The following is a 17,328-nucleotide window of genomic DNA, read 5'->3' on the forward strand; positions in this document are numbered from 1 at the left end:
TAAAGTTCATGTTGAGTTTATATTATACCTATTCTAACACCATTAGTAAAACCCTTTCACCTTGACATAATTAACTTAGCTAAACATAATGAAGAAGAAAAACATAAATAAACAAGATAAGAACATGATTATGATATAAGTTAACTAATTATAGGAAAGGAAATGAAAAAGCATAAACAAGAGATTAATATAACATGAAAGAAAACTTGAACATTACAAAGATATAAAGAAAGAAAGCAAGAACATGATCTTGATCTGAAAACCAAGATGACTAAATACATGGAAAATGTCTCCTTTTATAGGCTAAGATGTGGAACTATTGCTTGGTGGACTAAGGAAATAGTTGGTGGCCAACCATTGATTTGGTGGCTGGTTTTTGACATTGTTGGCTGCTGGTTCTTGAAATTGTTGGCAGATTTTTGATATTGTTGGCTGGCCAAAACGTCATTGCTAACATCAGAATTTGAGCCCTTTGTTTCATGAAAGCTGTGGGAAATTGTCTCAGCTTTCCAAAAAAAAAAACCAGAGCTCATATGGACTTCTAGAACTCAAGATATGAGCTGAAAACCGAACAGTGTTTGAGCTGCAGGACAGGTTCCGACTTCTCCTTTGTTGCTAAGATTTGAACTTGAAAACGGCAGAATTGAGTCTTGGACCCTTCATGAAAGTTTTAGGTCTATGTCTTATATTTCCATCCATATAAAGTGGACCTAAATCCGAGTTCTACAACTCTAGTTATGATCAAATAACAGAATGGTGTTCCAGTTTGGAATTGAACCAGCATCTCTTCTCTTAGCCTAGTCCTCTTTTTGTCTCTTCACTTTTAATTGTTAATCACATCAATCAATCCTTTGAATTGTGAGATATACCTGCATTCAAAACAAGCATTTACCATAAATTAAAGATATATTATATTATTAGACTTGTTATTATAAAACATGCTTTAGTTAGGGAATTTAACGATACTTTAGTGCAATACGATGATATAAAGCCTTAATGAGAATGCACTTTTAAGTACTAATCACACCCCCCAACCAGCTTATTACTAGTCCCTAGTAATCAAAGTGTTAAAATACAAAAACAATTTGCAAGTTCCACAAAGCAAGGTATTCATCATTTAACTTCCATTAATCTATCCAAATAAACAAACTCTCATTAAATTTATATATCTGCTTCGTACTTCTTAAACAAGATATTAATAAACCATCCTTTTGTGCTCAGTAAATCAAAACATAGCTATGGAGCTTTTCATGGAAGAAAACAAAATTTTGTTCCAATGTTTAAGGTTAACTTCCTTGGGTTGGGATTATTATCTTTTTTTTTTTTTTGAAAGCAAGAATTTATAATACAATGTATCTTGAACCCATGTAACGAGCTTTTAGCTAATGACTCCCAGACCAGTTGGTCTTAGGGCATCAGGTGTTGAGACACCCCTACAAGCTTAGTAACTCGGGTTGCAGATACTGACACGTAGATAGTGCAATGTTTGATTCCCTTAAGCTTTTCTCCTTAACCCATGTAACAAGCACTGGACCAATAGCTCCCAAGTCAGTTGACTTTAGGGTACTAGGTGTTAAAACACCCCTTCGGGCTTAATTGCTTAGGTCAAGGAGGCTACGAAACCAAACTTATCTACTTTTATTTATTTATTTATTTTTTTGTTTTTGTTTTTTTTTTGTTTTTTGTTTTTTTGCATATTATATATTATCCCTTTCCCTTAGTTGTTACCTTTAACAAAAGAACATAAATAATGTAATAATCCAATATGCAACCCACAATCATATGTTAAAGTGTGTGTGCGAAAATGAAGGTTTAAGAATACTTGTTAAATGAGTATATGAGCAGAATTAAGTGATAACAATGCGAGAGTTTGTAAATCTGAATATTTTAAGAAGTATTATAATAGACCTTGTTAAGAATGTTTACTAAGATACGTCTCAAGAGTCACTAAAGTTCCTCCTTTACTCTGCCATCCTAGTAACAACAGGTTTGCAAATGGTTGTAACAATAGGAAACACAGTTAGTTAAATTTTTTTTTTTGTAATATCAACTACTACCCTCTCCCCCCAACCAAAACGAGACATTGTCCTCAATGTTTTAAGGTAGAAAGATAGAGTATAGAAGACATCACCTGAAACAGTGACTACTGACAAACCTGAAACACACTTAAACAAATACAAGAAACAACAAAACACAAATATTATACCATTAATAAAACCAAAAGACACAATATTTCACAAACTAGGGCTCAAATCCAATCTAAGCTTTTTACGGCGTTCCGTGATTGACCAATTAAGTCGACTCATAGAGGAATCAACTACAGGGATGAAAGATTGAAGTTCATCAATCAATTGTTCAGCAGTAGCAGCAGAGATGAGGATTTGTCGCGCTGAAAATGTTAGAAATTGTTGTTCCACAGCATGATCAAGAAAAGACAGTAAAGTATTATAAAAACCATTAACATTTAGCAAACCTATAGGTTTATGGTGAATGTTCAGCTGAGCCCAAGATGAAATATGAAATATCTCTTCTAAAGTTCCCAAACCACCTGGTAAAGCAATAAAGGCAGCATGGTTAAACATTACAGATAGTCGTTCAGACATTATGGAGACCTGTAGTTCCTCTCCGACTGTTTTTCCAATGATGTCCCCTTCGGCTAAAGCTTTGGGGATGACCCCCAAAACTTGACTGCGTCCTAAAAATGCAGCTATTGAAACACTCCCCATTAACCCAAGGCTGCCTCCCCCATACACTAAATGAATCTTTCTCTCAGCTAGTACCCGACCAAGATGATTTGCTGATTCTAAAAACTCTTTTTCTTTCCCAGGACTGGATCCACAAAAAACACAAATATTTTTTATTTTAGGAACAGAGGAACTAGCCATTTCTACACACTTCTATACCTGTTAAATGAATGGGTAGAGTAGAAATGATGGGAAGGAAAAGAAGATTTTATAGATGAGAAATTAAAAATGCAATCATACCACCTATATGTAGGCTAGCTGGAGTCTCACTTTCTCTCTCTCTCTTTTTTATTTTTTTATTTTATTTATTTTTATTAATTTTTTTAAAACATATGTATGTACAAGCAGTTGTGATTGTGGCTCACATCTTCCCTTGGTTTTACGTCCAAGAACGGCTTAAACGCCCTCTATGGGTCGGGGATAGGCTTCCCATCCAGTTTTCTTAAAAACTGACAAACAGGGTCTTTTTTAGTCAGATTCCCAAGACTAAGTCGATCATGTTCTTTATGAAAATGAGGCTATAAATCATGAATTGTACGATGCATATCTCCATTATGATGAGACTTAAGAGTCAATAGAAGATTAACTAAAGACTCTCGATGCTTTGAAATAAATCCCACCTTTTGACATTTTTCACAGGTTTTGCAGAATGCATGTGAGTCTTTGAACATGGTGGGCCAATAAAATCCACTTTGTAAGATTTTTGCAGCTGTCTTCTTTGATGAGAAATGACCCCTACATGTTTCAGAATGACAAAATTTAATGACACTACTTACCTCATTGTCGGGAATGCATCTTCGAAATATTTTATCGGGACAATATTTGAATAAGTAAGGGTCATCCCAATAAAATTTCTGCACGTTGCTCAAAAACTTTCCTTTGTCTTCGGTACTCTAGTGAGCTGGCAAATCTCCTGTTGCAAGAAAATTGATATGATTAGCAAACCAAGGCATTGGACTACGAGAAAGTAAGGATTGACCAGGAAAGTATTTCTCAATTGGTGTGATGTCAGATGTCGAATCTATTGTCAATTTTGACAAATGATCCGCGACAACATTTTCGGTGCCTTTTTCATCCTCGATTTCTTCTTGTTTGAAAGTTTCAAAAATTTCAGAATCGTGATTGACTTCTCTTTGCTTGGTCATGGCATGAGGAAATGGAAGTACTGGTGGGGAATCAGTCTTTTCTTTGCAATATTCAGGTTTAACCCCTTCCTTACCCTCAAAGATTGACTTATCATCTTTCTCACAAGGTTCAAGAATTGGTTTTTCAATAACCTTACCACCGTGGAGAGTAATGACTGATTTGACTTGATCCATGTGTTGGCTTCCAGAACTACTTGCATTTGAATTGTATTGCCCTTTGGGATTTTGCTGTGGTTGAGATGAGAACTTACCTTTCTCATGAAAATTGAGAGCAGATGTGAATTTTGCAAGAGTATCTTTAAAATCTGTCATGCTTTGAGCAAGTTGAGTGTTGATTGTCTCTTGCTTTTCAATGAATGCATATAAAGTGTCCTCAAGATTTCTTCCAGGAGGGGGAACACAAGGAGATGCATACCCATGAGAACTTTGGAAACTATTTAAAGCATTGGCTTGTTCATGGAGACATTCCTTAAAAGAAGGCAAAGTTGGACAATCATTGGTTGAGTGTTCATTAGTTTCACAAATTTGACACACAATTTCTTGAACAGATTTTATTTGACCACTCTTTTTTAATTCTAGTGCCTCAACTTTTCTAGCTAAAGATGCAAATTTGGCTTGGAGGTCATGATCTTCCCTAAGGTTGTACATGCCTCCATTAGATGTATGAGGTTGAGTTTTACCTGGTGCCTCACACGTACCTGTGGTGTCCCAATTTTGAGCATTTTCAGCTAGCAAGTCTAGGTACTCCATTGCTTCATCAGGGTCTTTATCTTCAAAAGTTCCATTGCACATCAATTCCACCATTTGTCTATCTTTAGGTGTTAACCCTTCATAAAATTGTGAGACCAATCTCCATGTTTCAAAACCATGATGAGGACAGGTATTAAGCAAGTCTTTATATCTATCCCAACACTTGTAAAATGTTTCTCCTGGTTTTTGAGTGAAAGTGGTGATTTGTCTTTTGAAAGAGTTTGTTCTGTGAGACGGAAAAAACTTCTTTAAAAATTGTTGTTGCATTTCATCCCAAGCACGAATGGATCCTGACCTAATATTTTGTAGCCATGTTTTAGCTTTATCTTTTAATGAAAAAGGAAAAAGCTTTAATCTGATGGTGTTCATGCTACAATTTAAGTCATTATAGGTGTTACAAACTTCTTCAAATTCTCTTAAATGCAAATATGGATTTTCTAATTCTAAGCCATGAAAAGTGGGTAAAAGTTGAATAATACCTGGCTTAAAATTAAAATGAGAAGCATCAGGAGGAAAAACTATACATGATGGTGCACTTGTTCTTGTTGGATTCATGTGATCTCTAAGTGTTCTCATATGATTATTCTCATTATGAATTGACTGGTTATCTTCTTCGGCCATGTTTTCTAAAGAAATTGAGGATTTCCTAGAAAGTCTACCACTTAATGTACGTGTCCAAACTCTCATGCAAGTGCAAAAGAAAAGAAAAGAAAAAGAAAAAGAAAAAGAAAAAGAAAAAGAAAAAGAAAAGGAACAAAATTAGAAAAACAAATAAAAGTAAAAAAAAAAGAAAAAAAAAGAAATATAAAATTTATACAATACTTACCTCCCCGGCAACGGCGCCAAAAACTTGACACGACCAAAAGATTGATGTCTTCTCCCAAGTGCAGGAGTGTCGAAGTAATAAATAACCCGGCAAGACCGGGGTCGAACCACAGAGAGGTTAATTGTATAAATTATAAATAACAATGCAACAACAACAACAATAATAACAATAATAATAATAATAATAGTAATAATAATAATAATAATACTCAGTACGTGGCGTTGTTATACCTGAGAATGATCTAAAAGATCGGGTCACAGGTTTCCAGCCTATATACTGATTTTATGAAAAGATCAAAGAGATATATTATATAATATAAACAGATTTCTGATGCGAATGAACAAGGCAAGACCAACAATGTCAGGATCCTTGATCAAACACAGAGCATACTTAACGTACATAACATATAACAAGAATGTAAATAATAATAATAATAATAGTAATAGTAATAGTAATAATAGTAATAATATTAATAGTAGTAGTAGTAGTAGTATTAGTAGTAATAATAATAATAAAAAGAAGAAGAGGAAGAAATTAATGAGAACTTTGAGATGGAAGATTAATGTAAGGATTAAATAATGATAAAAACAAATGTCAAGGTTAGAGGATTCACTAATGGTATTTCAAATAAATATAATATAAACTCTTTTTATTACTCAACTAGAAACCACACACAAAGGAGGTTCTAATCGGATGATTTATCATTAATGGCTCATTATAAAGTATTAACATGATCATATTAATTATCTTGTCTAAGTAACACCATACTTATAAATATCATCAGGCATTCATGTTGCTAGCTTATGTTAACAACAAATCAAGTTCCTATCATAACAACGATGTCGGCCGAAAACTATGAAGGATCAAGCATTTGATGTACCAAGTGTTATACAACACAAATCTAGATTAACCATTGAAAAAGCAAGGTATTAAGGATTAGTAAGATAAAAAGATAAGACATGCTAATAACAATTTTTCTTGGATATAAACATTAAAGTTCATGTTGAGTTTATATTATACCTATTCTAACACCATTAGTAAAACCCTTTCACCTTGACATAATTAACTTAGCTAAACATAATGAAGAAGAAAAACATAAATAAACAAGATAAGAACATGATTATGATATAAGTTAACTAATTATAGGAAAGGAAATGAAAAAGCATAAACAAGAGATTAATATAACATGAAAGAAAACTTGAACATTACAAAGATATAAAGAAAGAAAGCAAGAACATGATCTTGATCTGAAAACCAAGATGACTAAATACATGGAAAATGTCTCCTTTTATAGGCTAAGATGTGGAACTATTGCTTGGTGGACTAAGGAAATAGTTGGTGGCCAACCATTGATTTGGTGGCTGGTTTTTGACATTGTTGGCTGCTGGTTCTTGAAATTGTTGGCAGATTTTTGATATTGTTGGCTGGCCAAAACGTCATTGCTAACATCAGAATTTGAGCCCTTTGTTTCATGAAAGCTGTGGGAAATTGTCTCAGCTTTCCAAAAAAAAAAACCAGAGCTCATATGGACTTCTAGAACTCAAGATATGAGCTGAAAACCGAACAGTGTTTGAGCTGCAGGACAGGTTCCGACTTCTCCTTTGTTGCTAAGATTTGAACTTGAAAACGGCAGAATTGAGTCTTGGACCCTTCATGAAAGTTTTAGGTCTATGTCTTATATTTCCATCCATATAAAGTGGACCTAAATCCGAGTTCTACAACTCTAGTTATGATCAAATAACCGAATGGTGTTCCAGTTTGGAATTGAACCAGCATCTCTTCTCTTAGCCTAGTCCTCTTTTTGTCTCTTCACTTTTAATTGTTAATCACATCAATCAATCCTTTGAATTGTGAGATATACCTGCATTCAAAACAAGCATTTACCATAAATTAAAGATATATTATATTATTAGACTTGTTATTATAAAACATGCTTTAGTTAGGGAATTTAACGATACTTTAGTGCAATACGATGATATAAAGCCTTAATGAGAATGCACTTTTAAGTACTAATCACACCCCCCAACCAGCTTATTACTAGTCCCTAGTAATCAAAGTGTTAAAATACAAAAACAATTTGCAAGTTCCACAAAGCAAGGTATTCATCATTTAACTTCCATTAATCTATCCAAATAAACAAACTCTCATTAAATTTATATATCTGCTTCGTACTTCTTAAACAAGATATTAATAAACCATCCTTTTGTGCTCAGTAAATCAAAACATAGCTATGGAGCTTTTCATGGAAGAAAACAAAATTTTGTTCCAATGTTTAAGGTTAACTTCCTTGGGTTGGGATTATTATCTTTTTTTTTTTTTTTTGAAAGCAAGAATTTATAATACAATGTATCTTGAACCCATGTAACGAGCTTTTAGCTAATGACTCCCAGACCAGTTGGTCTTAGGGCATCAGGTGTTGAGACACCCCTACAAGCTTAGTAACTCGGGTTGCAGATACTGACACGTAGATAGTGCAATGTTTGATTCCCTTAAGCTTTTCTCCTTAACCCATGTAACAAGCACTGGACCAATAGCTCCCAAGTCAGTTGACTTTAGGGTACTAGGTGTTAAAACACCCCTTCGGGCTTAATTGCTTAGGTCAAGGAGGCTACGAAACCAAACTTATCTACTTTTATTTATTTATTTATTTTTTTGTTTTTGTTTTTTTTTTTGTTTTTTGTTTTTTTTGCATATTATATATTATCCCTTTCCCTTAGTTGTTACCTTTAACAAAAGAACATAAATAATGTAATAATCCAATATGCAACCCACAATCATATGTTAAAGTGTGTGTGCGAAAATGAAGGTTTAAGAATACTTGTTAAATGAGTATATGAGCAGAATTAAGTGATAACAATGCGAGAGTTTGTAAATCTGAATATTTTAAGAAGTATTATAATAGACCTTGTTAAGAATGTTTACTAAGATACGTCTCAAGAGTCACTAAAGTTCCTCCTTTACTCTGCCATCCTAGTAACAACAGGTTTGCAAATGGTTGTAACAATAGGAAACACAGTTAGTTAAATTTTTTTTTTTTGTAATATCAACTACTACCCTCTCCCCCCAACCAAAACGAGACATTGTCCTCAATGTTTTAAGGTAGAAAGATAGAGTATAGAAGACATCACCTGAAACAGTGACTACTGACAAACCTGAAACACACTTAAACAAATACAAGAAACAACAAAACACAAATATTATACCATTAATAAAACCAAAAGACACAATATTTCACAAACTAGGGCTCAAATCCAATCTAAGCTTTTTACGGCGTTCCGTGATTGACCAATTAAGTCGACTCATAGAGGAATCAACTACAGGGATGAAAGATTGAAGTTCATCAATCAATTGTTCAGCAGTAGCAGCAGAGATGAGGATTTGTCGCGCTGAAAATGTTAGAAATTGTTGTTCCACAGCATGATCAAGAAAAGACAGTAAAGTATTATAAAAACCATTAACATTTAGCAAACCTATAGGTTTATGGTGAATGTTCAGCTGAGCCCAAGATGAAATATGAAATATCTCTTCTAAAGTTCCCAAACCACCTGGTAAAGCAATAAAGGCAGCATGGTTAAACATTACAGATAGTCGTTCAGACATTATGGAGACCTGTAGTTCCTCTCCGACTGTTTTTCCAATGATGTCCCCTTCGGCTAAAGCTTTGGGGATGACCCCCAAAACTTGACTGCGTCCTAAAAATGCAGCTATTGAAACACTCCCCATTAACCCAAGGCTGCCTCCCCCATACACTAAATGAATCTTTCTCTCAGCTAGTACCCGACCAAGATGATTTGCTGATTCTAAAAACTCTTTTTCTTTCCCAGGACTGGATCCACAAAAAACACAAATATTTTTTATTTTAGGAACAGAGGAACTAGCCATTTCTACACACTTCTATACCTGTTAAATGAATGGGTAGAGTAGAAATGATGGGAAGGAAAAGAAGATTTTATAGATGAGAAATTAAAAATGCAATCATACCACCTATATGTAGGCTAGCTGGAGTCTCACTTTCTCTCTCTCTCTTTTTTATTTTTTTATTTTATTTATTTTTATTAATTTTTTTAAAACATATGTATGTACAAGCAGTTGTGATTGTGGCTCACATCTTCCCTTGGTTTTACGTCCAAGAACGGCTTAAACGCCCTCTATGGGTCGGGGATAGGCTTCCCATCCAGTTTTCTTAAAAACTGACAAACAGGGTCTTTTTTAGTCAGATTCCCAAGACTAAGTCGATCATGTTCTTTATGAAAATGAGGCTATAAATCATGAATTGTACGATGCATATCTCCATTATGATGAGACTTAAGAGTCAATAGAAGATTAACTAAAGACTCTCGATGCTTTGAAATAAATCCCACCTTTTGACATTTTTCACAGGTTTTGCAGAATGCATGTGAGTCTTTGAACATGGTGGGCCAATAAAATCCACTTTGTAAGATTTTTGCAGCTGTCTTCTTTGATGAGAAATGACCCCTACATGTTTCAGAATGACAAAATTTAATGACACTACTTACCTCATTGTCGGGAATGCATCTTCGAAATATTTTATCGGGACAATATTTGAATAAGTAAGGGTCATCCCAATAAAATTTCTGCACGTTGCTCAAAAACTTTCCTTTGTCTTCGGTACTCCAGTGAGCTGGCAAATCTCCTGTTGCAAGAAAATTGATATGATTAGCAAACCAAGGCATTGGACTACGAGAAAGTAAGGATTGACCAGGAAAGTATTTCTCAATTGGTGTGATGTCAGATGTCGAATCTATTGTCAATTTTGACAAATGATCCGCGACAACATTTTCGGTGCCTTTTTCATCCTCGATTTCTTCTTGTTTGAAAGTTTCAAAAATTTCAGAATCGTGATTGACTTCTCTTTGCTTGGTCATGGCATGAGGAAATGGAAGTACTGGTGGGGAATCAGTCTTTTCTTTGCAATATTCAGGTTTAACCCCTTCCTTACCCTCAAAGATTGACTTATCATCTTTCTCACAAGGTTCAAGAATTGGTTTTTCAATAACCTTACCACCGTGGAGAGTAATGACTGATTTGACTTGATCCATGTGTTGGCTTCCAGAACTACTTGCATTTGAATTGTATTGCCCTTTGGGATTTTGCTGTGGTTGAGATGAGAACTTACCTTTCTCATGAAAATTGAGAGCAGATGTGAATTTTGCAAGAGTATCTTTAAAATCTGTCATGCTTTGAGCAAGTTGAGTGTTGATTGTCTCTTGCTTTTCAATGAATGCATATAAAGTGTCCTCAAGATTTCTTCCAGGAGGGGGAACACAAGGAGATGCATACCCATGAGAACTTTGGAAACTATTTAAAGCATTGGCTTGTTCATGGAGACATTCCTTAAAAGAAGGCAAAGTTGGACAATCATTGGTTGAGTGTTCATTAGTTTCACAAATTTGACACACAATTTCTTGAACAGATTTTATTTGACCACTCTTTTTTAATTCTAGTGCCTCAACTTTTCTAGCTAAAGATGCAAATTTGGCTTGGAGGTCATGATCTTCCCTAAGGTTGTACATGCCTCCATTAGATGTATGAGGTTGAGTTTTACCTGGTGCCTCACACGTACCTGTGGTGTCCCAATTTTGAGCATTTTCAGCTAGCAAGTCTAGGTACTCCATTGCTTCATCAGGGTCTTTATCTTCAAAAGTTCCATTGCACATCAATTCCACCATTTGTCTATCTTTAGGTGTTAACCCTTCATAAAATTGTGAGACCAATCTCCATGTTTCAAAACCATGATGAGGACAGGTATTAAGCAAGTCTTTATATCTATCCCAACACTTGTAAAATGTTTCTCCTGGTTTTTGAGTGAAAGTGGTGATTTGTCTTTTGAAAGAGTTTGTTCTGTGAGACGGAAAAAACTTCTTTAAAAATTGTTGTTGCATTTCATCCCAAGCACGAATGGATCCTGACCTAATATTTTGTAGCCATGTTTTAGCTTTATCTTTTAATGAAAAAGGAAAAAGCTTTAATCTGATGGTGTTCATGCTACAATTTAAGTCATTATAGGTGTTACAAACTTCTTCAAATTCTCTTAAATGCAAATATGGATTTTCTAATTCTAAGCCATGAAAAGTGGGTAAAAGTTGAATAATACCTGGCTTAAAATTAAAATGAGAAGCATCAGGAGGAAAAACTATACATGATGGTGCACTTGTTCTTGTTGGATTCATGTGATCTCTAAGTGTTCTCATATGATTATTCTCATTATGAATTGACTGGTTATCTTCTTCGGCCATGTTTTCTAAAGAAATTGAGGATTTCCTAGAAAGTCTACCACTTAATGTACGTGTCCAAACTCTCATGCAAGTGCAAAAGAAAAGAAAAGAAAAAGAAAAAGAAAAAGAAAAAGAAAAAGAAAAAGAAAAGGAACAAAATTAGAAAAACAAATAAAAGTAAAAAAAAAAGAAAAAAAAAGAAATATAAAATTTATACAATACTTACCTCCCCGGCAACGGCGCCAAAAACTTGACACGACCAAAAGATTGATGTCTTCTCCCAAGTGCAGGAGTGTCGAAGTAATAAATAACCCGGCAAGACCGGGGTCGAACCACAGAGAGGTTAATTGTATAAATTATAAATAACAATGCAACAACAACAACAATAATAACAATAATAATAATAATAATAGTAATAATAATAATAATAATACTCAGTACGTGGCGTTGTTATACCTGAGAATGATCTAAAAGATCGGGTCACAGGTTTCCAGCCTATATACTGATTTTATGAAAAGATCAAAGAGATATATTATATAATATAAACAGATTTCTGATGCGAATGAACAAGGCAAGACCAACAATGTCAGGATCCTTGATCAAACACAGAGCATACTTAACGTACATAACATATAACAAGAATGTAAATAATAATAATAATAATAGTAATAGTAATAGTAATAATAGTAATAATATTAATAGTAGTAGTAGTAGTAGTATTAGTAGTAATAATAATAATAAAAAGAAGAAGAGGAAGAAATTAATGAGAACTTTGAGATGGAAGATTAATGTAAGGATTAAATAATGATAAAAACAAATGTCAAGGTTAGAGGATTCACTAATGGTATTTCAAATAAATATAATATAAACTCTTTTTATTACTCAACTAGAAACCACACACAAAGGAGGTTCTAATCGGATGATTTATCATTAATGGCTCATTATAAAGTATTAACATGATCATATTAATTATCTTGTCTAAGTAACACCATACTTATAAATATCATCAGGCATTCATGTTGCTAGCTTATGTTAACAACAAATCAAGTTCCTATCATAACAACGATGTCGGCCGAAAACTATGAAGGATCAAGCATTTGATGTACCAAGTGTTATACAACACAAATCTAGATTAACCATTGAAAAAGCAAGGTATTAAGGATTAGTAAGATAAAAAGATAAGACATGCTAATAACAATTTTTCTTGGATATAAACATTAAAGTTCATGTTGAGTTTATATTATACCTATTCTAACACCATTAGTAAAACCCTTTCACCTTAACATAATTAACTTAGCTAAACATAATGAAGAAGAAAAACATAAATAAACAAGATAAGAACATGATTATGATATAAGTTAACTAATTATAGGAAAGGAAATGAAAAAGCATAAACAAGAGATTAATATAACATGAAAGAAAACTTGAACATTACAAAGATATAAAGAAAGAAAGCAAGAACATGATCTTGATCTGAAAACCAAGATGACTAAATACATGGCAAATGTCTCCTTTTATAGGCTAAGATGTGGAACTATTGCTTGGTGGACTAAGGAAATAGTTGGTGGCCAACCATTGATTTGGTGGCTGGTTTTTGACATTGTTGGCTGCTGGTTCTTGAAATTGTTGGCAGATTTTTGATATTGTTGGCTGGCCAAAACGTCATTGCTAACATCAGAATTTGAGCCCTTTGTTTCATGAAAGCTGTGGGCAATTGTCTCAGCTTTCCAAAAAAAAAAAACCAGAGCTCATATGGACTTCTAGAACTCAAGATATGAGCTGAAAACCGAACAGTGTTTGAGCTGCAGGACAGGTTCCGACTTCTCCGTTGTTGCTAAGATTTGAACTTGAAAACGGCAGAATTGAGTCTTGGACCCTTCATGAAAGTTTTAGGTCTATGTCTTATATTTCCATTCATATAAAGTGGACCTAAATCCGAGTTCTACAACTCTAGTTATGATCAAATAACCGAATGGTGTTCCAGTTTGGAATTGAACCAGCATCTCTTCTCTTAGCCTAGTCCTCTTTTTGTCTCTTCACTTTTAATTGTTAATCACATCAATCAATCCTTTGAATTGTGAGATATACCTGCATTCAAAACAAGCATTTACCATAAATTAAAGATATATTATATTATTAGACTTGTTATTATAAAACATGCTTTAGTTAGGGAATTTAACGATACTTTAGTGCAATACGATGATATAAAGCCTTAATGAGAATGCATTTTTAAGTACTAATCAATACCGACGGTATATACCGGCGGAATCGCCGACGGCGAGAAATTTTTTTTGAAAATTGCAATGGCGGGATGACGTGGATTTTTTTCAGACGAATTTACCGACGGAAATACCGAGGGATTCAAACCCGGACAGCCAAACAGGGACATGTCGCTAACATCGGCGGAATCACCGACGGTGTTACCGACGGAACATTCCGTCGGCAAATCCAGTATATACTGTCTCTTCCGACACTCTCTCTTCCTCTCTTCCTCTGTTTCTCCTTCTTCTTCCCCTTCTTCTTCCCCATCCCACCTCTCCCCTCCCAAATTGCAGCCAACCACCCATCTCAACTCTCCCCTCTTCTCAACACAAGCTAGCACTCAAGTTTCTTATACTTTTGTACGTGGTCACAACATCCGTTAATTCTTGTGGATTTTATCATTTTTTGTAAGTAAATGTTTCCTTTTTAGTTTTAACTTTTAAATGTGAATTTTATTGTTTTTTTAGTATATGTATTTTGTTAAAGAAACTTGTTGTATGAATGTATAATTTTGTAGTTGTTATAGTTTGTTTTAGATTTTATCAAATTATATATATTTGTTTGTAAATTGTTGAAATTTTGTTTGAATTACGTACACCGAATTATATTATAACTTGTTTAACGGGTATGTTTTAATTGTTATCAATTCTATTGCGAAGTTGTGATTTCTGTAAATTTATATATGTATAAATTTGTATGTATGAACGTTGATAGTTGATAATTGATAATGAATATTTAACATAAGTGTTTTTTTAGTTTGTTGGATAATTGATAGTGAATATTTAACATAAGAAACCAATATTTTTTTTTATGTTTTATAGAGATTCAATAGAAGTCATGGATGATCGTTCATGGATGTATCGGGACTCACCCCAGGATTGCGGAGGATGGATTATTGCAACGGTGTTCAGGGTTTTATTAATTTCGCAACATCTATCCCGAGGAATTTTACTGATGGCGGTATTAGGTGTCCATGCAGGAAGTGTAAATATTTAAAGTTTCTGCATCAAGATGTTGTAACGATGCATCTTCTAACCTGTTGTAACCCATTTTTGGGTCCCCACACAAAAATAAAAATAAATATATAAATATATAGCTGGAAGAAATTAGAAAAAATAATAGGAGGTTGGAGCGCTCAGAAAAGGATCAGAAAAATTGATTAAGGAGGTTCAAAAATACAAGGATTGAAGTTTTTACAGTATATACTTGAATGAATAGAGCCTTGTGGGAAAATAAAATTTAATTTGAAGAGAAAAGTCTAAAATTGCATGTTTATGGACTTAATTGGATTTTATTGAAGGTTTAATTGAATTTATAGAGGGTTGATTGCAAGAAAAATTGATTTTTAAGTCAATTTGAGCTTTAATTGGAAGAAATTAAAGTTCTGGGGTCAAATTATAATTTTTAAGAGTTGATTTGGTCAAATCAGGGGCTTAATTGCATAAATATTGAAGTTTAATGGCCAATTAGGGACTTAATTGAGGAAATCCGAAACCAAGGACCAAATTGGAAAAGGCGCGTAAATATAGGGGCTGTAATTAACAAAATCAGGGGCCAAATTGAAGAAATTAAAAGTTTATTGATCAATTGAGGGTTAAATTGCATAAATCAGAGGCCAAGGATCAAAGTGGAAAACGCGGCCAACTAATAGGGGCGGATACCGAAATTTTCAGGGATGCAATTGAATTAATTCTTAAAATCAAAATTACATTGTGAGGACTTAAAAGAACAAAGGATAAATTAAGGACTAATTCGAAAAAAGATGCTGGCGCCACCTTTAAATGAAACGGCGCGTTTTATGAAAAACGGCGCCGTTTCATGTTAAAAAAAAAAAAGTGCAGAACAGTGTCGTTTTGAACGACACTGTTCCCCTTTCTCCTTCCCCTGGACGTGCAGCAGGGGAAGGCAATTTTTCTTCTTTCCTCGTTGAACCCGACACGCCACATGCCTGCCAAAGCCGCCCCCCATACGGTCTCATGATGAAGGGTCGAGGGAGCCGCGCCTTGCCAGTCGCACCCACTGGCCAACCGACCGGCGCTGCCCCGCTCCCCATGCAGCCATAATGAGGCCCCGCTCCCTTTGCCCCCTATAAATGGAGACTGAACGCCAGCACGCGAGGGGGAGAAAAAAAGGAGGGAGGAATAGAGGAGAGAGGACAGAACAGGGAGGAACAGAGGAGAGAGGAGCAAAAGGGGAGAGGCAGAAAAATAACAAAAGGAAAAGAGAGAAAGGAACGAACCGAGAGAAAAAGAAAAGGGGAAGTGAATAGAGGAAAGGAGAACCGGAACCGAAAGGAACCACCAGTAAACCCAAACTGAGAGGGAGGAAAACGGACCAAAAAGGAAAGAACCGGGGAAGACACAAACGGGAGAGGGACTGTGAGGTTTAGAGGAAAGGGAAGGCAAACAAAAAAAAAACAAAACAGACCGAGAGGGACAGTGAGAGGTAAAGGAGAGTGGACCGTGAGAGTTAAGAAAAACGATACTGACTCTGAACGAGGTCAGGTCTTGGAAAGAAACACCATCTAAATCCGAACAAAAGGGGAAAGGAAACGCAGCAGAAGAAGAGGAGGAGAACGGAAGAGAAGGGAAGAACAGAAGCCTTTTTTTCCACCGCCTGAAGCAGTAACATTACTGTTTGGAGCCGCCGCCCGTGAGCCACAACCCCGCCACCGGCCTCCACCGCAGCACCGCCAGCGAAGCAGCCAGACCAGCAACGCACCACCTCCTCCACACCAGGTAACTTTTCTCCCCCCTAATTGTTTGCACTTTCGTTGTTTTTCCCCTGCATGCAGAACGAACAGCGTTCTGCATGCAGGAGGGGAGGGGGAAAATAATTCCCCCCTGATGTTATGTTGCCGGGCCAGGCTGATTCTGGCCCGGCATTGTAGGTTTTTCCTTCTCTGGGCCAGACTGGTTCTGGCCCAGCCTTGTGTTTGTGGCCCGGACTGATTCTAGCCCATCCCTGCTGTCTGGGCCAGGTCCGGCCCAGACGAAAAATAGAAGACTTTGTTGGGCCGAGATCGGCCCAATCCCTGCTGGGCCGAGATCGGCCCAACCCTTTTTGGGCTGAGTCCGGCCCAGTTAGTTGGGCCGGCCCAGCCCGGCCCACCTAATATTATATATTATTTATTATAATGTTTTTATATTATTTATATATAGATATCTATACAAAAAAAAAATTTCAAAATCCTGAAAAATCCTTGAAAATATTGTTGATTTTCCTGCATATTTTTATCAAAATGGTTTAATATTGGTTTGTATTTTTATACTGTAAAGATACAAATCCAGTATAAAAAACATCGAAAAGTCGTAAAAAAAAAAATGTTTTTGCTTTCAAAAAAAAATCTGAAAGATCCTTAAAAA

At 35.2% G+C, this 17,328-nt stretch overlaps 2 protein-coding genes and 2 pseudogenes across 6 annotated transcripts in view; 2 read left to right on the top strand and 2 right to left on the bottom strand.

Moving 5' to 3' along the window:
* Window positions 1–17,328, bottom strand: part of LOC18098518 (receptor-like protein 13) — a 78,160-nt gene that overhangs the window by 24,842 nt on the left and 35,990 nt on the right. The gene's annotated exons all lie outside the window — the stretch shown is intronic.
* Window positions 129–12,951, bottom strand: LOC127905348 (uncharacterized). 3 transcript variants are annotated; one of them, XR_008059274.1, is made up of 2 exons: window positions 5,119–12,951; window positions 129–4,865 (listed from the first exon to the last, which is right to left on the bottom strand). XR_008059274.1 is itself a non-coding variant. In XM_052453116.1 (2 exons), exon 2 carries the CDS (start codon window positions 4,691–4,693, stop codon window positions 3,638–3,640), a length of 1,056 nt encoding a protein of 351 aa, XP_052309076.1. In that variant the 5' UTR covers window positions 4,694–4,865; window positions 11,581–12,951; the 3' UTR covers window positions 129–3,637. The 3 variants fall into 3 exon arrangements, 2 of the variants coding, with proteins under 2 accessions (XP_052309076.1, XP_052309075.1); XM_052453116.1 differs by having other exon boundaries at window positions 11,581–12,951; XM_052453115.1 differs by having other exon boundaries at window positions 129–11,327; window positions 11,581–12,951.
* On the top strand, window positions 4,752–4,862 carry LOC127905402 (small nucleolar RNA R71; annotated as a pseudogene).
* On the top strand, window positions 11,214–11,324 carry LOC112327756 (small nucleolar RNA R71; annotated as a pseudogene).

The sequence above is a fragment of the Populus trichocarpa genome, chromosome 5 (genome assembly GCF_000002775.5).
Source record: "Populus trichocarpa isolate Nisqually-1 chromosome 5, P.trichocarpa_v4.1, whole genome shotgun sequence".
NCBI lineage: Eukaryota > Viridiplantae > Streptophyta > Magnoliopsida > Malpighiales > Salicaceae > Populus > Populus trichocarpa.

Bases quoted from the DNA above. Each gene is read 5' to 3' on its own strand.
- LOC127905348 (XM_052453115.1), bottom strand. From the start codon at position 5,326: ATGAGAGTTTGGACACGTACATTAAGTGGTAGACTTTCTAGGAAATCC.